The sequence below is a fragment of the Alternaria rosae genome (genome assembly GCF_020736505.1).
Source record: "Alternaria rosae strain MPI-PUGE-AT-0040 chromosome Unknown BKA58scaffold_9, whole genome shotgun sequence".
NCBI lineage: Eukaryota > Fungi > Ascomycota > Dothideomycetes > Pleosporales > Pleosporaceae > Alternaria > Alternaria rosae.
The window spans coordinates 1,238,825-1,262,403 of record NW_025763578.1 but is presented as its reverse complement, the minus strand read 5'-3'; the positions used below and the strand labels follow the sequence as shown (position 1 = coordinate 1,262,403).

The 23,579-nt window shown below is 51.8% G+C and overlaps 10 protein-coding genes across 10 annotated transcripts; 6 read left to right on the top strand and 4 right to left on the bottom strand.

The window, feature by feature from the left end:
- Positions 1 to 1,229: 1,229 nt before the first annotated feature.
- On the top strand, positions 1,230 to 2,114 carry BKA58DRAFT_322719 (CAP20-like protein; the record flags this gene model as incomplete). Its single annotated transcript, XM_046167869.1, has 2 exons — positions 1,230 to 1,319; positions 1,656 to 2,114. The coding sequence occupies 2 exons, from the start codon at positions 1,230 to 1,232 to the stop codon at positions 2,112 to 2,114; spliced, it is 549 nt and encodes a 182-aa protein (XP_046022117.1).
- A 679-nt stretch (positions 2,115 to 2,793) lies between these two features.
- BKA58DRAFT_443228 (ribosomal L27e protein family-domain-containing protein) lies at positions 2,794 to 3,449 on the bottom strand (the record flags this gene model as incomplete). The annotated part of the gene is made up of 4 exons (XM_046173961.1): positions 2,794 to 2,975; positions 3,025 to 3,220; positions 3,275 to 3,296; positions 3,445 to 3,449. 4 exons carry the CDS (start codon positions 3,447 to 3,449, stop codon positions 2,794 to 2,796), a joined length of 405 nt encoding a protein of 134 aa, XP_046022116.1.
- Positions 3,450 to 3,647: 198 nt separating this feature from the next.
- BKA58DRAFT_431677 (WD40-repeat-containing domain protein) lies at positions 3,648 to 5,285 on the top strand. Its single transcript, XM_046173105.1, has 3 exons — positions 3,648 to 4,268; positions 4,320 to 4,571; positions 4,622 to 5,285. Exons 1-3 carry the CDS (start codon positions 3,684 to 3,686, stop codon positions 5,123 to 5,125), a joined length of 1,341 nt encoding a protein of 446 aa, XP_046022115.1. The 5' UTR covers positions 3,648 to 3,683; the 3' UTR covers positions 5,126 to 5,285.
- A 96-nt stretch (positions 5,286 to 5,381) lies between these two features.
- Positions 5,382 to 6,983, top strand: BKA58DRAFT_345162 (Alpha/Beta hydrolase protein). Its single transcript, XM_046168412.1, has 3 exons — positions 5,382 to 5,704; positions 5,769 to 6,048; positions 6,101 to 6,983. Exons 1-3 carry the CDS (start codon positions 5,532 to 5,534, stop codon positions 6,644 to 6,646), a joined length of 999 nt encoding a protein of 332 aa, XP_046022114.1. The 5' UTR covers positions 5,382 to 5,531; the 3' UTR covers positions 6,647 to 6,983.
- A 134-nt stretch (positions 6,984 to 7,117) lies between these two features.
- Positions 7,118 to 9,158, top strand: BKA58DRAFT_367233 (uncharacterized protein). The gene is made up of 3 exons (XM_046168906.1): positions 7,118 to 7,975; positions 8,031 to 8,428; positions 8,477 to 9,158. Exons 1-3 carry the CDS (start codon positions 7,516 to 7,518, stop codon positions 9,116 to 9,118), a joined length of 1,500 nt encoding a protein of 499 aa, XP_046022113.1. The 5' UTR covers positions 7,118 to 7,515; the 3' UTR covers positions 9,119 to 9,158.
- Positions 9,154 to 10,358, bottom strand: BKA58DRAFT_391512 (uncharacterized protein). The gene has a single exon (XM_046170927.1). It carries the CDS (start codon positions 10,303 to 10,305, stop codon positions 9,319 to 9,321), a length of 987 nt encoding a protein of 328 aa, XP_046022112.1. The 5' UTR covers positions 10,306 to 10,358; the 3' UTR covers positions 9,154 to 9,318.
- Positions 10,359 to 11,157: 799 nt separating this feature from the next.
- Positions 11,158 to 12,854, bottom strand: BKA58DRAFT_462803 (uncharacterized protein). The gene is made up of 2 exons (XM_046174861.1): positions 12,477 to 12,854; positions 11,158 to 12,366 (listed from the first exon to the last, which is right to left on the bottom strand). The coding sequence occupies exons 1-2, from the start codon at positions 12,814 to 12,816 to the stop codon at positions 11,324 to 11,326; spliced, it is 1,383 nt and encodes a 460-aa protein (XP_046022111.1). The 5' UTR covers positions 12,817 to 12,854; the 3' UTR covers positions 11,158 to 11,323.
- Positions 12,855 to 13,513: 659 nt separating this feature from the next.
- Positions 13,514 to 15,055, top strand: BKA58DRAFT_240128 (uncharacterized protein). The gene is made up of 4 exons (XM_046166652.1): positions 13,514 to 13,560; positions 13,611 to 13,714; positions 13,799 to 14,206; positions 14,259 to 15,055. The coding sequence occupies exons 3-4, from the start codon at positions 13,933 to 13,935 to the stop codon at positions 14,963 to 14,965; spliced, it is 981 nt and encodes a 326-aa protein (XP_046022110.1). The 5' UTR covers positions 13,514 to 13,560; positions 13,611 to 13,714; positions 13,799 to 13,932; the 3' UTR covers positions 14,966 to 15,055.
- Positions 15,056 to 15,517: 462 nt separating this feature from the next.
- BKA58DRAFT_423600 (uncharacterized protein) lies at positions 15,518 to 17,025 on the top strand (the record flags this gene model as incomplete). The annotated part of the gene is made up of 2 exons (XM_046172869.1): positions 15,518 to 16,082; positions 16,129 to 17,025. The coding sequence occupies 2 exons, from the start codon at positions 15,518 to 15,520 to the stop codon at positions 16,962 to 16,964; spliced, it is 1,401 nt and encodes a 466-aa protein (XP_046022109.1). The 3' UTR covers positions 16,965 to 17,025.
- A 12-nt stretch (positions 17,026 to 17,037) lies between these two features.
- On the bottom strand, positions 17,038 to 19,209 carry BKA58DRAFT_240058 (cytochrome P450). Its single transcript, XM_046166651.1, has 4 exons — positions 18,664 to 19,209; positions 18,570 to 18,604; positions 17,740 to 18,489; positions 17,038 to 17,663 (listed from the first exon to the last, which is right to left on the bottom strand). The coding sequence occupies exons 1-4, from the start codon at positions 19,034 to 19,036 to the stop codon at positions 17,112 to 17,114; spliced, it is 1,710 nt and encodes a 569-aa protein (XP_046022108.1). The 5' UTR covers positions 19,037 to 19,209; the 3' UTR covers positions 17,038 to 17,111.
- Positions 19,210 to 23,579: the final 4,370 nt, after the last annotated feature.

Genomic DNA, 23,579 nt, shown 5'->3' with positions numbered 1-23,579 from the left:
GCTGAAGTAGGAATGCCGATTATCGAGGTTCGGAGGAACATGCATGCCGCGGTTCCATCGGGGCTCGGTAGCAGCTGATCAAAGGCGTTGTGACTCGTGATAGCCAAGCCGTTGAAAAATAGAGGCGAAAGGAGTTTCCTGGCGAGCTTGAGCCGCAACGCGTGACATGCAAGCTCCGCATCGGCGCCCGATGAGTAAGCGCCCTCAGCATGCTCGCCAAAACACGATTCGTGCGCTCTAGCAACACGCCAAACCTCGTCATCCACTTTCACATGCTTTGAAGGTTTCTACTCTGATCTAGGACCCAGAACGGCCTCAACACGTTCCACCGTATTGATATCGAGACGCGCGCTGTCCTGCAATCCTGCTCATGCACAGGAGGTATCTATGGGGCACGTATGACGGAGCCAGTTCCCGCCACCGTTCAATGGCAGCGCTGGAATTGTCGACGTGATAAGAGAACCCAATTGCGAGGCAAGGACTACTAGCTGCCATGCACGATGCCAACCGATCCATGGTAGGTTTCCGGCAAGCAATTGGACCTTCCGCGATAGCTGACGCGCAAGCGGAGTCGATGCACCGTATCGTCAAGACGCGACCGATAGGACAAGCAATGCAAGGCCGACATATGCGTGTATACAGGGCTGGCCAAGCTGTTTGAATATTTCGCCAACAGGAGAGGGGCGTGGCCGACCTTATCTGACGTCGCCGCGTCGTGAGTGGTCAAAGCGTCGCGTCTTTCACATGCCAGGCGAAAGCTGTACGCCCTGCATCCCAACTCCCCAACGCTCTACATGCGCGAGATAGAGTTCGAGACGCGGGGCAGACATGAAGAAACCATGTCGCGGCTTGCCTTGTGTAACAGCTGGCTTGCATCGACTCCGCACGCTGAGTCTCAACATCCAAGACGAGATGCGAGGCCAGAAGTTCACTTTGGGTAGTGACGTTTTGGTAGGTCCCCGCGTAGATTGACATGGCGCTTGTCGACAATAGCCACTTTCACATGCCACTGCATCTGCTTCACCCCAGCCCACTGAACCACGCCCTTTTCAGCAAAGCCTCCCAACCAAATACAGTCACATCATAGCGCACAGCCGTATAATAAGGTCGACCAAGACCCTTTTCTCTCTTGCTCTACGTTACTGCTACTCCTCCACTGCCTCGCAACTCAACAGTTCTTCTTCCACCACAGTAGGACCTGCAACACTGCATATCTACTACAACGATTAATGGCACCACACGCAACTGACGACGGCAACAACATGAGCTCCCAGGCGCCTATGACGAACGGCGAGACGCCCAGCTCAAAGGCTCTTTCGGTATGTACTACTTACTTTTCTTCTCTTTCATCACACCCGCAAACACGTCTCTTCACAGACATCACGGATCACTTCGCTGCGATCTAGCATTGATAACGATCCGTCGTGGGGTTTCGAGCACCTGGGAACCGCAATCTACTCGGACCAGTAACACGGCGCACGAAACCCACGATGCAGGCGCGGAGCTTACGGCTCAGCCAATCAACCTAGTATTCCGCGAACCTTCTTACAGCATGAACCCTACTTCGCGGAAGCCGTCCGAAAAGCTTCCGTGGAAACTTCCGCAACTACATACTTTGAGATTCGATAGACGAGCATGAGACTAACAACCTCTAGCACCTCAACTCCTACCCCGTAGTCCACGACAGCGTCGAGACCTTCAAATCCAACCCCTACGGCTCGCGCGCCCTCAACCTCGCCAGCAATACCTACAACTCGGTCGTTGCACCCTTCCACCCCTACCTGCGCACACCATACTCTTACCTCTCGCCCTACCTGGCGCGCGCCGACCAGCTTGGTGACTCTGGCCTCTCCACCCTCGAGACACACCTGCCCATCGTCAAGGAAGATACTTCAAAACTCAAGGAGTACGCGTTCTCGCCCGTCACATATGTGCGAAGCACCTGGGAAGACGAGTACAAGAAGACGCATTACAACAACGGTGTTGTCAAGATGGGTGTTGCGACAGTCAGCTTCGAGCTCAGGATGGTGAGCGATGCGTGCGACGTTGTGTTGGGATACCTGAACAAGGGCAAGGAGCAGACGAAGAAGAAGGTTGATGAGGTTAAGCAGTAGAGTGCGTCTATGATATGCAGGGTATCTCGGAGTGTTTGTACGATGACAAGCGAGGTGATTAGGGCTCGCTGATCGAAAAAGCAAAGGCGAAGGGGCGTCTATCAGTATGGCTTGTCGATATAATGTCGAGTAACTTTCTTGTGCCTGTCTGCGCACCTTTTCTTATAAGATAGACCGGTTAATGACACGATATCCCTTCTGTTCGATCGATTCGTCTCTACTGTGCACTGTGTCAGTATGTAGTCCCAACCAGCAAGGGCCTAGACGGCTTCTTCGTTGACGGGACCGAGGCCGTCTGCTTCATTACATCGTTGCACGTGAAGGCAGCAATACGGGGCGCTCGGGTCGTGGTGTCCTGCATCGGCTCGTTGTTTCGCTTTGGCAATGCTATAGTCGTTCTAATCCTGCACTGTCAGCATGAGCCTCACTACATCATCAGTATCATCCAGTAGTAGACGGAGGCCAACGTGAAAATCATGTTCATTTCATGAAGTTCGTGAATTGAGCCGGATGCCTTGAGCGGATGCCGGATTTTTCATGCTTTGATTATCAAGCCGAAATACACGCCTGGACGGCAGGCCGGTTGTGAGGTCCTGTCATCCTATGATATCCACCGCTCATGCAGCATCTTCCGTATCAAATCATGCCCATCTGCGCCCAGCCGTAACCGAAGGAAAGCTTAGAACTGTAAGGGAGTGAAGAACCACCTGTTCTTTCCGGACTGGTATCGCTCCTCGAATGCCTTCTTGACGGTCTTCTTGGCCTCCTCCCGTTGCGAGACCTCCTTGAATGTGTCGGCGGAGATGACGCCCTTGAGGTTCTCGAGCTCGATGGTGTAGCGGGTGGGCATAATGTGGGTGTCTGCGTCTATCAGCGTCTGCCCAGCGACTGCGTCCTCATATCCACGTACAGTTAACCTGCTTGACGAAAGGCTTGACCTTGCTCTTCTTGGCCTGCTTGGTCTTTGACATGCGGCGGGTGACCTTGGAGGGGTAGGTCTCGATACCGGCAACGAGAGCGTGGGGGAAGGGGTGCGACTTGGTGCCGTTGTCAAGTGGTGAGATGATCACGCACTTCTTTCCGGCGTAGCGGCCCCGGGTGATGATCTAGGCGGACTGTGAGTGAGTGCGATGGGGGTGTTTCGAGCGATTCAAACGTACGACAACGCGTCCGACCTTGAGGCTGGCGGAATGTTAGCAGCTGTTCTGTCGCATGTTGTGGACTTTCCAGGGTGCGATTATTGGCGTCCCGCTGCGCATTTCCGGGAGCATCGCGGGGCGCCAATTTGTATCGCAGAGAGAATCGTGTGCAGCATCGGGGCACTCACAACTTCATTTTGGCTGTTGTCCGGGTTAGTGATGGGGTTCTTGGTCCTGGAGTTCGAGGTTGTCGCCAGAGCAAAAATGGTGTGTGGCATGTCGCTTGATCCGATGAGTTTGGCCGGCGCCGCCCCACTATAATTCTTAGCGCCAAACACGCTGGTTGGCTGGCCCCGCCGCAGCCTCTAGGAAATCTTGAAGACCCGCAAAGTTCGCGACAGCCAGTCGACAGAGCTGGACAACCACCACCATGAAGATCAAGGCACTCAGCCGGTCCACGGCGTCCACCCAGGCCCCCGGCTCCAGCGTCGCCAAAGTCACGAGAAACCTCGACCCCAACCTCCATCCGTTTGAACGTGCGCGAGAATACACTAGAGCCCTCAATGCGACCAAAGTCGAGCGCATGTTTGCGCAGCCCTTCCTCGGCGATTTCGAGCCTGGCCACGTAGACGGTGTATACTCCTTCGCCAAGGACCCCAACTCGCTCGAGCATTTCGCCAGTGGCAGTGGCGACGGCATCGTCAAGGTCTGGGACTTTACCAGCAGGGAGGAGAAGTGGCAGGCGCAGGCGCATGAGAACCTCGTCAAGGGCATGTGCTGGACGAGAGACAAGAAACTCATAACCTGTGGATCAGACCGCCAGATTCAACTGTTCGAGCCATATGCGCAAGCCTCGAAATCGGCGCCAAAAGCCACATGGCATGGCAACTCAGCCTTCACCTCCGTCTCGCACCACCGCTCGCTACCGACATTTGCTGCTGGATCCAGCACCATCTCCATATACGATACATCGAGGACGTCTGGGGCTCCTGTTTCCAACCTTGTGTGGCCATCCGTAGGTCATCCTTGCTCAGCAGACACAAAGCATATACTAATTGCGTCTTAGGCGATTGACACAATCACGGACGTCAAGTTCAACCAGGTCGAAACGTCAATACTCGCATCATGCGCGACCGACCGAGCGATTATCCTCTACGATGCCCGAACGAACTCGCCTCTACACCGCACTGTGCTCAACTTCCCCGCAAACTGCATTTCCTGGAATCCTATGGAGGCCTACAACTTTGCTGTCGCGTCGGAAGACCACAATGGTTACATATTCGACATGCGCAACATGAAGCGGGCGCTGCAAGTCTTGGTAAGTCTTCGGTCTTCGGTCTGGTCATAATCATTACTAACACCAGATAGAAAGGACATGTCGCCGCAGTCATGTCGATTGAGTTCTCTCCAACAGGAGAAGAGCTCATCACCGGTTCCTACGACCGATCCATAAGAATCTGGGAGCGATCAAAGGGTCATGCTCGGGACGTCTACCACACCAAGCGAATGCAGCGCGTCTTCTCCGTCGCATGGAGTCCCGATAACAACTACGTACTTAGCGGATCAGACGATGGCAACGTCCGGCTATGGAGAGCGAGAGCTTCCGAGAGGCAGGGCGTCAAGTCATTCGCCCTAAAACAGAAGCTGGAATATGACGCAGCGCTCAAGGAGCGCTACAAGCATATGCCAGAGATCAAGCGCATCGAGAAACACAGGCATCTACCCAAGACTGTCAAGAAGGCGGGTGAGATCAAGAACGAGGAGCTCAAGGCTGTCAAGAGGAAGGAGGACAATGAGAGGAGGCACACGAAGAAGGGCACAGTCCGGAGAAAGGCAGAACGTGAGAAGATGATCTTGGCGAGAGAGCAATGATAAGTCAAAAGGAGGATTAAGTACATTTTCTGCATAGCGTTGGCGTTCTTGGTATTAAGACAGAGGACCTGGGGTACTATTCGATGCATCTGAGGTGTTGCTCGTAGTTCAAAAGATATGAAATATTTGACTCCCCCATCCTGTCTTTCCAGGAACAAGTACTTGCATTGGAACCGATGCTTTTCGAATGATCATACACGTGACTTTGCGTGATTGCGTCATACCTCGGTCTGATAGTTACCCCAATGTAGTCCACAGCTCGAAAGGGCGCGAAAAGTGACATTTGACCGGCGCCGAACACCTTATCGCAGAACAGTGACTACTGAACTGAATATATATCTTGACCTTACCCTTGTGCTTTCCTACAATATCCCGAATCCCGATCAGAATAAATCGCACTGCAATCATGGCATCTAGATCCGCCCTCCACATCCAAGACACCAAGTTCAATGATCTCGGTCTCTCAAAGTCCACTTTGAACAAAGAGAAAGTATGCTGCTACACGCGCTCGCTGGAGAACGCTAGCGATGACAACCCCATACTCGTTCTCATCCATGGATATCCGCAATCAGCTTACATGTAACTTCCTCCTCATATCCCCAATCCTATATTCAATGCATCGAATAGTCTGACACAAGGTCAGGTGGCGACACATCATCCCTCTGCTCCCATCCAAAGCACCGCTCTTCGTTCCGGATCTACCTGGCTACGGCGCAAGTGCACCGATTGAGCGGAACGATAAAGTAAGTATAGGGACCGCGGTACTAGAGGCACTGAAAACGGAAGTGAAAAAGAGTAAAAGTGAAGATGGGGATGTGAAGGTCATACTCATTGGCCATGATCGTGGAGCGAGAGTTGCTCATCACCTCACTGTTAGCGGGGTGGATGGAGTGAAGATCTTGGGTGTTTGTTTGATTGACATCGTAAGCTTTTCCTCCATGGATTTCCTTGTATCAGGCGGGCTAATCTCGATAGGTCCCAACCTCCACACAATGGCAACACTTCACCTCCCCAGCCACTGCAGCCAAGGAAATCACAGGCTACTTCCACTGGCCCTTACTCGCAAACGTTGATTTGGCAACGCGTATGATCACCGCTTTCGGCCCATCCAACTGGTGTCAAGAGATGATCCTACGATGGTCTGGCAAGAGTAATACCGGTATCCAGAAATTGAAGACCGATGACGCATTAACCGTCTACGGCGATTTCTTCGCACAGGAACATACGCTGAAAGCTAGCTGTGAAGACTACAAGGAAGGTGCTACAACGGACGTTGAGAGGGAGGAGAAGAATCAGAAGGAGGGGAAGAAGATTGGTGTGCCGTTGTTGTTGGTGTACAGTGCGGCGAGCATCGGGAGTAGGTTTGACTTTCCAGATGTGTGGAAGGAGTGGGTTGGTGAGGGAGTTAAAATCGAGAATCATGGGTTGGGGGATGGGGTTGGACATTTTGGGGCAGAGGAGGCACCTGAGGAATGTGCAAAGGCTATAGTGGACTGGACCAAAACGTTTGTCGGTCGGTAAAAGTAGAGTACTGAAAGGTTGTACAGCGAAGCATTCAGACGATTGTAATGGTCTCTTCGGTTCGATCAAACAGAATTGTGCCAAAGGCATCAGAAACATTCTCTCAACCTGCCACTAATCATCATGTGTAATGATATTGGTCGAGCGCTTATCCGGCGCTCTCGTGGATGAGGTCACAAGTCGTAGCTACCTATCGTTGCCAATCTTGAATGGAACACAACGCTCACTAGGATGGCGAAACTTCCCTTTCTAGAGTAGTAAAGGCTTGTGCCTATCGGGGTGTGTGATTCCGTCCCAAGACCCGTAACGCAATGTCGCATTAACGACTACCTTGAGGTATTGACATGTCGTGCGGGAAGACGCAGTTCGCGTCGAGAGGGACCATCCGCGCGCCGCCTTGGCGGCTCCTTCGCGTGTGCCAACCCCTCCCGACGCGATTCGCTAGCGCTCACCTCCTTCCACGCCTTGCATCGTAACAACCCATCGCCCTCGACCACACGGCAAGGGCAGGAATCCGCACTAACTGTATCAGACAGGTGCGAATCGGTGATTGCACGGGAAACGATGCAGCTACTCAGTCCCGAGAAGCATCTTCGCAGCTGCGGTGTCCTGCGGCGTCGCTCTGCATCATGCAATCCATATTATCGAATAAGCAATGCAGTGCGGTAGCGACACGCTCGCACGGATTGGCCAGAATCCACGGCTGACATACTGACCTGCGCAGTGCAGGAAAGCTACCATGCTATCTGCCTTGAGAGGCACAAGCTCACGCAAAGCGAAAAGCAAGTCTTGGACACAGTATCTTCCACAGTCTCTTCATCTGCATCCGATCTCCTGACTTCTAGCATCGGCGGAATCGATCGGTCATCATGCTCCTTCCTACCGCTACAGTTTGGCTGTTATGCATCGCTCGTCGCTCATATGTGTCCCGATCGTACAACCTGGAGCTCGCAGCGTCCGCATTGAGCCCGCAACTATCCAAGGACGCCATCATCACGTTTCCACGGGATGCTCGTTGGGATGATCTCCAAGTCCGCGGCGCCTCTCCACGAATATCTCCTGACTACAATGTTGTAGTTGAAGTAGCGACTGAGTCCGATGTGCAGACGACGGTCGCGTTGGCCAATCGTTTCAACATCCCATTCCTGGCCGTCACTGGGGGTCATGGATGGACTACGACGCTTAACAGGCTACAATATGGTATTCAGATTAACATGCGGAAGCTCAATACTATGACACTCGGTCAGAACGGCAAGACTGCTATTGTTGGAGGCGGAACAATGCAACACGAAATTACCCGCTCTCTGTTCGCCTCGGGCAAGTATACTGGTGAGTTTGAACGCGAACCCTTATACACACAACTACTTATCGTCCTTGTCACCAGTTACTGGACTTGGAGAATGCGTGTCAGTAGCAGGCCCACTGCTGGGAGGCGGCCACAGTCTCCTCCAAAATCAATACGGCTATTCTCTTGACGGTCTCGTTTCCGTGCGCATAGTCGTGGCCAGCGGCAAGGTTGTAGAAGCCTCTCGGACGAAGAATGCCGACCTGTTTTGGGCTCTACAAGGTGCAGGCCATCAATTTGGTATTGTGACAAGTCTTGAAGTGAAGACTTACGACATTCCTTCCAATTGGACCGTCTACTCAATCATCTTCCCGGCTGACAAGGTCGAGGCGCTGTTCAGTCTGATCAACGAATTCGAAGAGCCGAGTACGGAACGCTCTGCGAAGCTAGCGCTCACAGGCGTATTCGTGAGAATACCTGCTGTTGATCCCGGCAATGTGAGTAAGGGTCCTCAAAACGCTTGCCAAATACTGACTCTTCACTAGCCTGTCGTAGCATATACTGTCGCCTACGAGGGCACGGAAGCGGAAGCTGAACCCTATGCCGCTCGTTTTAAAGCGATCGGCCCAATCTCTACCACAGTCTCCACGGACATCAACTACGTAGAGCTATACACGGTGACTGGAAACAACCTCGGAGGTCAAGCTTGCAGGCGAAACCAGAACATCGCAGGAGCTGGTGTCTCCCTACCGACCTGGGACCTTGAGGGTGTTCGCAAAGCCTTCACTTTATTTGGTAACATCACAGCGGATCCGCGCTTCAACACATCGATCACTCTGATGGAGAATTACGGCATGCAGGGCGTACGAGCTATCGACAAATCTTCCACTGCGTTGGCACCCGAGGAACGCGAGTATCCTATTCTTGCGTCGCCGGTTTTGTGGTGGGTTGGCGACGATGCGCAGACGACCAAAGACGCGTACGCACACACGCGCGCGATGCGTGATGCGCTCTACACTGGCCTCGATAATACCAACCAGAAGCGACACTGCTATGTTAATTACGCTAATGGAGAAGAGGATAGGCCTGAGATGTATGGGTACGACGCCAGGCTCGCTAAATTGGTCAAGTTGAAGGGTGAGTGGGATCCGAAGAACAGGTTTGGATATTACAACCCAATAGTGTAAACAGGAATGCATTCACAGTAGCAGAAGACGAAATGTTTTGAGGACGACTTAATTACTAAACTAAACGCAAGTGCGGCGGATGATGGTGCCGGGAGTAACTCACATCGAAAACCAGCGCAAACCGAAACGCCAAACCTCAGCCAGGAGCAGACACCGCATCTCTCCGCTGCCAACACAAATGCAAAAGTCCCGCGAAACGACTACAGCCACTTCCAAACGGCCTCGTCATTCGCACTCGCGACGCTGCCCTCTGGATCCCAGTCGAAATCCTTTGGCTTAGGCGGCCACAGCCCCTGATACTCCAGATGCTTTGCGATAGCATCCTCCGTCAGCTCCGCCCCTGACTTCTCCTCCACCACTTCCTCGACCCCTGACACCTCCCTCTCCACCTCCTCAGCGGGCAGCGCGAAGGTCCTCGCAGCATCGTGAAGCTGCTTTACGGACATCTTTGAGGCATTGTCGAGCTCAACGCGCGCTAGCCCCTTGCTGGCGAAAACTTTAGCCTCGGGCCCAAACTCCGCAAAAGTGTGTTTGGTCATCTTCCAGATGCTGACCCCGTTTTCAGAGGCGTTCTGGTCGATTTCTTCAATGGTATGCTTGCTAGCAGTGACCGTGAGGTGTGTGTGTAGTGATTGGCGGGTTTTTCGCTCACCCGAAACGGTTTCGGCATTATTGAACAATCCTTCTTCGATGCAGGATTGGCCGACACCAAGGTATTCTGCCTCCTCTGCCATGTACAGCCTGGCGAGACGCTCAGGCTTGCTGCAAGAGATATGAAGGCGTTTTATGGCTGGTAGTGCGTCGCCAAGCACACTCCAGATGTCTGTCCATGTGATGTTGAGGGAGGCTGATTTGGACGGTTTGATGACAATCTCGAGGATCGTGTTTTCAGGATCTATGGCCAGATCTTCCCAGTCTTCTGGGCCCCAGATGGGGAATTTTTGGAGAGAGGAGGACAGCGCTGTGGCTTGCGCCTCCTTTGATGTGGTGAAGAGGGCGGCTGGTGACGAAATGCTTGTGACCATGTATTCGTCTTCGTCAAATTCGACGGTTGCTGTTGCAGCCATGCTCGCTTGCCAGACGGCGTCGCGGAGCTCTTGGGGTAGTTTTGGGAAGAGTGTAAAGGTAAACATGGCGATGGTATTGATAGTGATGTAATAATGGTTTGTCTGAGTGCTGGTATGCATACTGGTTCTGTCTGGAGCGAGTTCGGACGGGTATGGTAAGATGGAATGAGAGGTAAGTTCTGATGAGAGAGAGAGAGGGAAAAAGGTTGTCTTTTATTCAGACTCAAAGCGCGCTAACTGCAGTGCCGCACTGCTCGACGGCGAAAAGTCATAAGGTCGCCCATGTCTTTGTACCACTCACAAAGTCCAACCAGCAGACCATCACGTCACTTGAGTCATCGAGCTACCCTTAAACACGACGTACCGAATAGATTCAGCGCATCAACCAAGAACCGAGACCCGACTTTACAGCTCAGAGGTACTCGCCGCCCCATTAGGTGTCTCTGGATACATGATTATATCGCAAAAGCCTTCGACCAGAAACCGATACCCAAATCCACAGCCGGAGGTACTCGCCGCATTATATAGGATTATATCGCGCAAGCGTTCGACCAACAATCGAGACCCAATGTTACAGCCCGGAGGTGCTCGCCGCGCCACATGTTGTTCCCGGATACATAATCATACCGGTCAGACCTTCAGGCAACAACTTTAGACCCATAATACTATAGAAGAAATTCCTGCGATATGGCACCGGTACAAGAATTTTCAAGTCATATGATGGCTCCCATACTTACTCTGCGACCACTCGCGATGGCTTGTAGTCTCAGCATAGGCAACGCCGGCTCAGCGACCCCCGGAGTTTACCCAACTGCCCAAAGCTCACCCGACTGCGCATAGTTTACCCGGAGCGATGAAGTGTATGTTGCTATGCTCAGTCGTCGTAGCGCTGGTGGCTTATCTAAAAGACATGTACACATCGCGACTGTGGAAGTTTCTCAAGACACCTGTTCGATGTATTATTTGCGAGTTCATTTTTTAAAGCGGTAAGATATCTCCTATCACTTTATTACTTTTCATTGCAGTGTCTGCTCAGGTATTGTGTTCTGTCACTCCAGTCCGGATTGAGCGCACAGTTGTCTGCTGACTAACTCATCTCCGCTCCCACATACTCTCTTCAAAGATTCAGACCTTCCCATCACTTCTTCCATGCCACTCTATCCTGTACCTTCTCCACTCGCAAGCCACGGCTCCGAGCCTGTTCGTACATTGAGTTATCAACGCCGAAGACTTTCCGCCGCTCTCCTTCGTCGCTTTCGCTAGCGTCATCGTCATTGCTCTCTTCTGGATATCTGGACTGTTTGTTACACGGATCCTCCCCAAGCTTGACGATCTTCAAGTTTGGCCATTCTGTTTGGTGATCCGGAAGATGCTTGAGGTAGCGTTTTGTCTCATACGTCGAATTCATGATACTGATGCTTTCGATCGTGGCAGGTAGATGACAAGTTCCGAATTTCTCGTTGGCAGAGAAGAACGCTTCTTGTGGAACATTAAGATTGCCAATTCTAGTCAATCCAGCAAATGTGGTCATCGGAGTTGTATCGTGAATATACTCATACAACGTCATGTACCTGACTAGATTCTTGAGCGCGGGCTCAATGTCCAGTGTCAGATCTGTCAGGCTGCGGCTCTCCAGATGCGAGACAATATGCGCGCAAGATCCTCGTGGAGTGTTTAGAGGAAGGAACTCGCCATATGGGTCGACAATAGTGTCGTACAGAATGAAAAGGTGGGTTAAGTGTGTAAGACCGCTAACAATGCTTCTAATGTGACCGTACACATCCTTCATATGAGTGGCATCATAAGAGTAGAGCGCTTCGAAGTCCGCTTGGATGATCAGACGGGTCAAAGTCGTAGAAACAGTTGTGCTAGGTGCGATATGTGATATCATCGTGTTGTCATAGTAAGCGTCTTCGAATAGGTTGATCCTCGCGGCTTCAAGCCGTGGTAAACTTAGCCAGCTGCATGGTGGATAACCATTTGTGAATAGCCGCGTCAAGCTAGAGAGACCCTGGAGACAATCTGCCAAGTCCTTGTGCCTGGTAATGTCTTCGAATACTTCTTCGACTTCGGCCCAAGCAATGTTGTTATGGGTTTCATACATCGGTGAGTCCCAGGTTACCAGTGTGAGATTACTGAGGACCGGCGTGATACACAAGATGAGCCTGATGAGAGCAGCATCTACGCCACTCATCAGCATATCTTTCCAGCCATGGGTGTGAAGCGCGACACCGTTGCTTGACTCGACAGTGCTAGCAAACCCGATGAATTGGGTTCCAAGCTAGGAATACCGCAAGTACACTCCTCCCCGTCCTCTTCATAATAGTATCCCGAAGATACACAGCTCTCAAAATGCGTGATTGGCCCCTCGGTGAGCTTGATGCTTAGTTTTCGCACTCTGTTCGCAAGATCAGGTCGCTGCAAAAGAGTGCGCGCGAGACGCGCGAGACCTCGCTTCAGGGTCGGATTCGTAGAGATATCTGTGTAGAATACTTCTTGCGCAATAGGTCGTAACTTGCGGCAAGTCAACGCGAGGCGATTGAGATCGCGGTATCTGTTGTTGGTGTCGTCTCGCAGGCAATTGACGACTGCGAGCAAGAGCTCGTCTGGGAGACCATACAATTCAGTCATCTCGACAAGCACGCGTGTTCGAGGCGATTGGTAATGATTCCGGATGAGATGAAAGAGCGGTAGCCTGGTTCAGCGCTGGAAAGCAGGAAGTCGCGAATAAGCCTAGTCTTGACTGGGTAAGCTGCGAACGCGCTATCGTGTGACTTTCCCTTCACTGTCCTCTACAGGTGTCGCTTTAGACACCATTGACGAAGCTCGAATGTGTTGTACTCGTTTTTCTATCGCAAGATAGTCTAGTCGTTACTCTATGCTCCCTGTCAAAGCTCGTGCAGCACCAGAATGGGTCACTGCCAGATGAACTTGGAGAGCAAAGCATCACAGAACTACCATGCAGCCTATCAACTTCCTTTACTTTCGATAAGTATTCGATCAATATTGGCGAGTACTACTGATTCAGCTCTCATGTGGTAGCTCCGCAGCGTTCATTCGTTCATCTCTCTTTCCTACAGCCGACTTTTTCAGCTTTCGAATGTAGTCAGCCTTAGTGCTTAGGTATGCCAGCTATAACTGTATGGGCGCTCCACGTAGTTTCCCCTCTTTCGTTACACATGCAGCTGCCTTCGATAACCGTAGTGTCAGCTCTACTCAACACGTTCGCGCCTGACGCATAATTTTTCTCCAGTCGAAGTTTCTATATATCCACTGGAACAGCTGACACTGTGCTGAGTTTTAGGCTGCTGTTGTCCTTCCTCCACCATAGCATCTCTTATCGGCATTGAAGGGATCTCCGCATTTGACCATCCGGTGAGGGAAAGGAATGAGTGTGAGGGCGGTGCAGCTGATATCTTGACGAGCACGTTTGCAGAGCAGAATGTGGATATCATGTGACTAAGGCGCAGTGAATATCAGGTATAGGGAAGCAAAGGGCTGAAGGGCGTTGTGGTCGTGGAACCATCCGGTGAGTATGCGACAGCTAGCGCGTCCGTTCATTGGGCCCCGAGTGCCTGGGCAAGGCCGCTAACCAGATCGGCCGTGCCACCAGACAGGCAGCCATCAGCCTAGGCTCGATACTACAACCTCTGAGCTGGCCGAACATAAACTCCTAATGCCCTCTGTGGACGACTTTTGCGATCATCCTCAACTCATCACAAGCTACGGACCTCTCGCGCTGTCCCAATGGCGACCGATCCAATTCCCCTACCTTCCAACTTTCAACCACAAAGCCCGTTGTTCCATGTCATACCTGGCGAGATCCGTAATGAGATCTTCCAATTGGCGCTCATGCAGGATGAAGACAGCGCAGCAGCGTATCCGGAAGACTCGTACTGGTACCGGCCAGGTTTCTCAGGTCCGCTCAAGGGCAGCAGTGCGCTTTTGCGCACGTGCAAGCTCGCGTACGCGGAGGGTCAGAAGGTGTTCTTCAGGGAACTAGAATGGGCATTCTGGTTTAGTATGTCGATGCGTAGCCCATGACAATACTGAAACTGACTCGTTCGGTATAGATCGAGGACCTGATGGCCGCACGTGCACCCCGGCGTGCGAAAGGTTCTTCCGCAACCTATCTCCACAAGCTGTTCAGGCACTCCAGAAAGTTCGCTTCTTCACGCAGATGTTCTGGCTCGAAGAAGGCAAACAACTGTTTTACATCTTCAGCATACCACAGTTTCGACCAAACCAGCTTACTATTACCATACGATACTCTGATTGGTGGTTCTGGGAGAACAATGAGCCACTTCGTATGGAGGAGACGTGGCTACGCTATTTCGAAGCAAACCCCGGCTTGCGCGTACTGAAGGTTGAATACGAGACGCTCAGTTGGAAGAAAGCGGAGATGATGCGCATCATCGAGCGAAACAAGAAATGGAAGCTACCAGTGAGAAGGGAAGGTGGTAACTTCCAGAAGAACGACCTTGAGGGATATCTGAGCGCTGAGAACACTGAACTGAAAGAATGGACTTGGAAGGGCCCAAGCACGCTGGATGGACAAAGATGGAGTCACCACGGCACCGAAGACAAGGTCGAGTACGTCGTCATAACGGATACCTGGAAGTTTGTGGAAGGCGAACTAACCGAGAAAGAGATGGAGGGCCGTTTGACCACTATGACGAGAGCACCAGAGAAGACGCGAGCCGAGGAGAAGAGACGCCGCAACATAGGCGCATGGCGTGAGAGACTTCGTGAGAGGAGGACTACACAGGATGCAGCTTAGCACAAAGATAGTCTCCCAGTCTGGGGTTTGTGAGTTGCGTGAACTACCCGCATGAACAGGTCTTGCGTAGATGTCAGTTTGAATGATCAGCCCCAATAAGTCGTAATTCTAAGATGCCTACCTTGGCTTGTTCTTCTACCTCTGTTCGACCCTCTACATCTCAAGGATAACCCCCCGATATGATACTCATCGTAAGTATACCCGTATGCGAGTACACATCAGCAGACCGATGCGCGTACCGCACAAGGCTCGCTGTTATCATTCAGGAATACAAGAAGACGATTAGACCGTTTATCGACCATGCGAGCCTTGTCCGCTTTCCTGTAGGCGCCGTATGCAGAACAATCCCCTGTCAACATGCAAGCACACGTGTGCTACGCCCCCATTGGACAAACGCGGACTTCTCGTAATGGCTGAAGAACGTCATCGAAACCGGTAGAAAATCATTGAGTCTCGTAAATATCATCTCATATTGACTGCTTTTCATTTTGGAATCTGCGCGGCAACAGTTGCTATTTCTTGGGCTTTGGCAGTCGTTCTGTCACTATCGCCATGTCTTCGTCGCGCTCGCAACCACGGGCTGATGTACTTGCCCGTCAACCCGCTTCGATCGAAACGATTCCGACCCCTACAAGACCGCGGAAGATGATAGAGAGGGAGTCGCAAATCACGGAACTTGAGTCCACTGTCTTGTATCCCCGTCTAGTTCTTTTGGAAGCTCTTGCTGGATTCAAAGACAAACCAAAACAACGAGCAAAGTCCGGTGACACGATGTGTGAAGCTCGACGAAACTTCTTGGATTCTTTTGCTTATCTTTGCGACGTGGAGAAAGGCGGCGGAACAGTCACGGCTACTGGCTTGCAAAGACTGGAGAAGGATAACCATCTATGGCTAGCGGCGAACAAAGGTATACGCGATGATATACTGATCTATGCAAACAATATCCTGGATCACATCAGATCTGCAACCGCAGAGACTGAGAGCATCATTCAAGACCGCATTGCAGCTCTTAGTGTCGAGAAGTGTAGGCCGAGAATACAGGTTTACAAAGCAGCGGCGCAGGAACTTGCACGGAACTGCAGGATGGCTCTCCGAAGAGTCAAGAGAGATGACGTCGGTATGTGTGATGAAATATTCGGATAGGCAGATGCTTACTTAGGGAGTTAATCTTCTACGAACCAGGTTGAAGAAGCTGCATGAGCCGTCACCAAGCATGAGCTTGGGCAACTACGTTGATCTGTGCCATACTCTGAGAACCGAATGCATCAAGACCATCAAGTTGCATTCCAGAACCGCGGACGACGACTTCGGCAAATTAGCGCATTTTGTCTATCGCATAGGCGCGACACGCGAAGCAGCAAACAAAGTCGTCGAAGCTATGATTCGTGTTCCTTCTCTCCAGCGAATATCTAGGATACAGACCATTAGTACGCCTCAAGTTGTCGAGAAGGCCATATCACCAACCTGCATGAGTCCACATGAGGTCTTTTATGGTGTGCTCAAAGAGACCAGCCCAAATAATCCTTTGAAGTTTCAACAAGCATTCCTCCGGCTGTACCACTTAGACTCATTACCAACGAGACCAATTTACAACCACATGACCTCGAAAGAAACGGTAGTGACCAAGGTACACGCCGAACTCCAAATCGCAGACAAGTTCGCTCGGTCGCAGGCCATCAACTTTGCTGACAACGACAAGTATATCGGGTGCAGCAAGCCAGCGTGTTATTTCTGTTACACTTGGCTCTGCCTACACACGCAGGGCTATTCTGAGCCTGCAACGCACTGCAGAGTTATACCCGGCTGTCGCGGACCAGACTATGAGCTGAACGATGCGGGGACGGATGTCATGAGATCCATGTACAGTAAGATCAGCCGACAGGTGGGACAGGATATCTTTGCGTTCCTGGAGAAGGATACGCCGCAACCAAGGGTTCCTTACATGTCTACCGATGCTGGAAGTCGGGCGCCGAGCCGAATTTCGGGTCTTCAAGAGTAACTATGGACCATAGCATATCCAAGATTGTTTCTTCGTGGGTGATCTAGGGACTATAATGCACATCTATTCGGCAGTTACTATCACTACAAAACTACAAAAAGTCTCCACGCTGCTACTGCCAGGGACCAAATTCACTATCAATTAGTCTCAGCGCTCGAAAAACCTCAACTCCAACTTTTCTGGTTGTCTGACATGAAGTAGCAGCGGGTCTGCACATGAGTCCCGCAAAATACTCATCACCCTCTGCTTAGCCACCCCCATCTTCTCACCCTCTTGAAACACTACTTCTACTCTGACCCTTTTCAGAACACTACTCAATACACTGCAAAACTCCACCTGACTGAATTTCATTCCCGGACAGATCCTCGGACCAGTACCCCATGCGAAGAAACCACTACCACTCGTTGGGTGCTTGAGCTCCTCAGCAGACAGCATCTCAGATAGAGCCGTCTTGTTATTGTCCGAGGGTGGAGTCTGAATCCAGCGCTTCGGGTTCCATGTAAGCGGATCGGAGAAGTTGGCGGCTGAGGTATGAGATGCCCATGAGTTGAGCATGATTTGGGTGTTAGCCGGAAGAAGAACAGTCTCATTGGCTTTCTCGAATTCTGAACTGGTTTGTGGGATGGTTCGCTGGATATGTGCAGGAAAAGGCGAGCGCGGAAGAGGCGGTGAAGGACCGTAGAGACGCAGCGTTTCGTACTTGCAATCATGTTAGTCTAAAGTCATGCTTTGCGCAATAGTAGATGGTTGGTGTTGATAAGAACCGAAGACGTACCATGACAGCCATCACCCTCTTCAATCGCGGGAATATATTTGTGTACTCCATTTCATCAGCCGCTTCGTCTTTCAGAACTTCATCCAGCTCTTCCACTACCCAGTCTTGGATGTCAGGATACACAGCCAGTAAAGTCAATGCGTATGATAGTGTGATGGAAGTAGACTCCAGTCCACCAACTGCGAAGATAAAGATATTGCCTCTGAGCTCAACATCTGAGAGTTTGGACTTTGACACTCCACTTCCGGTCTTGGCTTTTTCGTTGGCACTGATCAGTGTGCTGATGAGTGTAGCAGCTTTGAATTGCCCGCCGGCCACTTTTGATCGCTCTCTCGCGATAGTTTCGTCCATGTACTGCCGAAACTCATGCATAGCGCTTAGCAATTCCTTAGTACTAATTGGAAGTATCGATTGGAGTACGGGGTATTTGAAGAGTGGCACGATACTCTCTATAGCCGGAGATATCGAAGTACTCATTACCGTTACTAGTGCATCGCGAAGTGATAGTGTGTGCCCTGGTGTCGGTTCATTGACTTCTGTAGTCTCGAAAGCGACTGAAGAAATGACGTTGAGCGCCAGTGTACCGGTATCCTTGATCATGCTGTTTGTCTTTCCGCCGGGTGATGAGAGCCAGCGCTCAGTCATGGTTTTCGATTGTTCCAGAGCTTCGTTCCACACTGTGGCCGAGGCTCGCTCGTTGAAGCAGGGCGCTGTGAGCTTACGATGACGGATCCAATCATCACCATTTGACTTTTTGTATTAGCTTTTTACGGACTTCAATACGAAGAAAATTGGAAGACCCGCGAACTTCTGGTGTCCATGACACATACCGTATCGACGTTCTGCCCAAACGTGCCCAGGATCTCTACAGTCATAGTCAGTCTCCGCTGCCAGTGTCCTTCTCTCACTTATCGTCGGACTCACCATTCACATTGTCAGGCTTTACAAAACCCCTCCAATCCTTGAGCACATGTTCAATCGTTTTCGGGTCACTCGTACATAGTATGTTATGTCCCGGGGCCACCACAATGAAGCAAAGACCTAGTTCTCGATGTAACTTGTCGTTGTCTTGCCAGCAGCATGTCCAGTCAATGGCCCTAAACCACCGGTAGTCTTGCAGGTGCGGTCGGAGAAGGCTGGCTGCCAGCTGCCACTGCAGGGTATATGGGGTGATAGGACTGACGATGATGCGTAAGCCAGATCTCCGAGCGGAAACGTAGTTGCGATACAGTTGGTATAGCGGATAGGCGACGAAGCATTGGGTGAAGAGGAGGCATAGTAGGGTTGCGACGATCATTCTGGTTGGACACGCTTGACAGGGTGTAATTCCATTCAGTACAAACACCTTGGTGCAACTAATTTCTAGAAAGCAATGAATGTTTGTGATCTAGGTGTCTGCGCGGTCAGAACGCATATAACGCGGGGTCACCCATGTATCGTGCTTATTCAGGCAGGCGCAACTTGATCTTCAACGAATGACTGTGAACAAGTTGTTTTTATATCTGATTATCGACTGACTTGACATTTCACTTGTACGAATATACAAACTGCCATACAAAGATGATCGTATGTCGATAGAGAGTCATGGAAACGCAATGCTCATGGGCAGCGCGCAGCGCGCATGCAGGCGCATATCACACACGTGATGTCATCCTACTCTACATCACAGCCTCCACCAGCAAGCTTGCAGCAGTACAATGCTGCCACATCTGAGACACGAGCAAGCCTGCGCATGCACGCCTCACCGAGGCACGTCTGCAATGCAGGGTCAAAGATACCGAACGTGTCAAAACATGCAGAGCCGACCCGCGACGCACGTCAATTACTCGACAGGAGGGGTGCGCCCGTCTTGGGTTGAACATGGCATCGTGGACACTTGCAACATCGAGTGTTTGATCTACAACATGTGTTCGCAGGAGATTGCGAATGGGTATTTTGGTGGTTTTACCGTAGTAGCAAACTTGTATGTTTCAGGCTTTAGCCTGGCTGGTTTCATGGATCTGGTAGGTGTGTGATTCGGAGTGGGTTGGGGTGAAGCATTAGCCGGTCGCTTTGAGTGATGATGTCGCGATGAGAGGCGCGACGGAGCCGAACGTGTCGGGGGATTGTCAACAGTAACAGTAATGTTGTTTTCCAAAGTTATTCCGTATCGTTGATGTCAACAAAGGCAAGTTCTTGGGACCCAATGCGTGGATATGCGCATGGTGCATGTACATTTGAGGCAGAACTGTAGGTACGCGTGGGGAGGAGTCGGTGGTCGACACCCGACATTGCCGTCTGTGATGCGGGGTTAGAAGGCAGAGACCTAGTATTGGTGGTTGCAGGGTGTGTAGACGTAAGTATACATGCGTGCTGAAAGGTAGCACCACGCTATGACACCTGGTACCGTGGTTCGCATGATGCGAACCCAGCCACAAAGCAGGCGCAGCAAAACTCAAGCAACTTCAACATGACTAAATGAACTACGACGCTTGACTGCAATACGATCAATGCGCGAGTTCTCTCGGCCCGCGATGCATGCAGAGATTTTCCTACCAGATCAGCCCATGTTTCCCAGCCACCCCGGCGTATCCCGGGATGGCTGGCTGAGCACGTTCTCCTCGGTGTATTCGGATAGCGATGGAAGAGCTTGAGCATCCTGTGTGGACCACCGTTGACGCGTATTTAGCTTTTAGCAACGCTTTGGCGTATATAGCCCGGGCCTAGGCGTCATAGCCCGTTACATTCGGTGAGTAGTCCGTTCGCATAGCCACGGATTAGAGGTTCGGCCAAAACTAGCTCGGCTCGAAGTGTTTTTGCTTTGCTCGGTACGACAACACGACCCGGTAGTCTTGATTTTGATTACCTATCGAAACACGCTAGTCGACTCGAAGGCTTAGAGGGAACAAGTAGGTGATGGAATATCGCGCGGTGCTCTGGGTCCTGTGTAGAGACCCTCGGATGGAAGCTCTAGAATGCCGTCATATTACCGACACTTCTGAGGTATATTGACCATGCCTTTAAGCGACTGTGGTGATTTATCCAGCCGCCCACTACCAAGGACACGGGTAACGCACTTGGCTTTCCTTAGCGAGCCGGTGTAGTATCGAGAAGATATCGAAGGTGGCGTGTTTCCAGTAGATAGCGCAATAGCGCTTGCACGCGTTATCTGTTCGCCTGTTGCCCGGCGAAAGTACATCTTTGGATAAAGATAAGTCGATGTATGGAGCGTCGATACCGGTACAGCCGCGTTCTGCAGTTGTATACCGGGTCGCTATGTGTCCGGACAGCTGGGCCCGACGGTCAATACAGCAAGGACGTCGCGGTAGGCTGAATGTACCCATGGAAATCCATCGCCGCCTATGCATAGTTGCGCTGAGACCCTTCTTAGAACCTATGTTCCTCAATTCGAGTCATTCCAAGGTTCTTGATGATCATATATAATCCGCTTCATAGCGTGGGGCATACTGCAGTGTACCCTGGATTGTGGCAAGACATACAACTGACGCATGTAGGTATGTCGTGCGGATCATGCCCTAGCGACAAGCGACTCTGCTGCGAGATGGCAGCCTGCTTTGGCTGCCGTTGAGATGCTGCATGGAGGCGGAAGTCGACATGTGTGCCCACCGGCGACTTTCTGACTCAAGTGACGACTTCAAAACGTCTGCGTCGCTGCCGGCACTTTAGAAGTACATACATACACTGAGTGTGCGGCGCAGCGGGGGGAGCACGGCCGTCTACCTCATCCTAGCTCGCCAGCAAGCTTTTAGATTGCTTCAACCTTCCATTGAAGATCCGAGGTACAAGAATAGAAGAGCGGTGAAGGTTTTCGCTTCTAGAGGATGTTTGTTGCCGGCAAAACGGGTACTCATCTCAACCGAACAATGAACCCCTCACTTCGATTGTTCGTTGTTGAACTTTGTTGAGCATCGAAGAGCATCTGGAGTGCAATCGAAAAGACGCTAGAGAACGTCGGAAGAAGCGAGTCGTCCACAGAGCGTGACATGGTGTGGGGCGAGAACCCATGAAGCAAGACCGGTGAGCGTGTCGACCCGCCAATCAAATTCAATGGTCGCACCCCACGAGCTGCTAGGAGCGGTCGTGGCTTACTTGCTCCGTCGATACCCCGATAACGGCTCTGCTGTCTCCTGACGTGGCCGGTGGTGATTGGTAGCCGAACGCCTATCTGAACGCTTGAACGAGGATGTGGTGCTGATCAATATGGAAGCAAGGGCTCCAGAATGACCGTCGCGGGAGAATTCAATATCTCGCTTTCAATCAATGATGGTCGCTTCGCACTCGTGTGCTATCAAGCGAAGCCGTAAAATTGTCAGTGGAACCGCACGTGAAGGCCTTATTCCAGCAGTTCGATCGAGCCGTGATCGTGGACGACTGAGGGGCACGAGCTTGGCTCAGGCCATGCAGGGATGCCCTATATCACATGCATATGCAAGTGCGGCTTGCTGCATACGCGGCGTTATCCAATCGAAGGCTAGATTATCCCAAGCGCGGCCGCATCGCGGGATGGCCTCACGCTGCAGGAACGTTCGTACAGGTGTTCGAGATGGTCTTTGACTTCGACGTGGAGAATGATTTGTTTTCTCCTGAGCGGTCTTCTCAGTCAATCAAGAGACAAGCTTGGTAGCTGTACTAAGCAGGCTCAGGACGACGCCCTCCTCCGGGGATACAGACAGCTGTGGTCCGAGTACAGATTGCGCTTTATTGCCAGTTGGACAGGAATGTACACAGACCCCACTGCGTGGCCACTGCACGAGAACACGATGCTCGAGGGAGCTAAGGCTGATGCAACAGGAGTCGCCCTTTTCATGAACCCTGTCAATGGGTCGAGAATAGAACGCTGGTCTTGTGCTGAGAGGTTGAAACCTCTGGGCGCTCGACTGGATCGGTCAAGGACGGTATTTGCTCTGACACACTGATGTTGCCAGTCCTGACTGCCGCTGCGGTGGCCGTCAGCAAGTAAGAGGTAGAGACAGGCGCGGGCCTTTCTCCACGATCCGCTCCCACATCGCGCCGGCTGCACTGCACGCTTATTTACACCTGTGCATATCTGCTAGCCACGGTAGTCCACGCGACGAGGGTGGGACTGCGCCTTGGTGAGGAGATAGTGCGCACAGCTCCTTGAACGTAGACCTACACACGGTAATACTGCGCGGGTCGCTTGAGCTTCTGGTCCTACCTTTTGCATCTGGTGTGATTCACATACTAGCAATTGTACTACCGCACTGTAATAGAGTTCCTGGCATGGCCATTCCAATCTTGGCGAGGATCAACTGATGATGCGATATGCTCCGACAGCCCTCATCTGATGCCGTCTGTAGTGGTACAGGTGTGCGGGAATGTTGTTCCCGACCAGACTTGAGACCACATGTTGCAAGATAACATGGGAGGATTGGTCGTCAGAGCATCAATGTACGCACCGCGGCTAGCAGGGGGGATCAGATGGATGCGAACAGTTGGTTTGGCGCCTGAGGCGATAACATGGGCAGGACAGGTGCCAACTGTCAAGTGGCTGGCCTGCTTTGAGTCCCAGAGTCGAGGCTGTCACCGTTCGCATGGTTCTGACAGGGATGGAAGCGGATTCTCCCGTGCGCTGTGCTGCGAATCCCGTGACGGAGTGACATGGCAGGGCGTTGCTCGCTTTGAGGACTGCGGCGAAGGAGGCGTCCGGCCGTATTGCTGTTTCAGCTGGCCGAAAGGAATGCCCTTGTGATACTGCACTAGGTCACTGCCAGGGTACTGGCTCAAGAGATTCCGACAGCGAGACACGGTGATGAATATTGAGTTGCACTCATAGCGCGGTGGTGCGGGTGGCTGATGAGGGCGCAGTAAGAAAGCGTGAC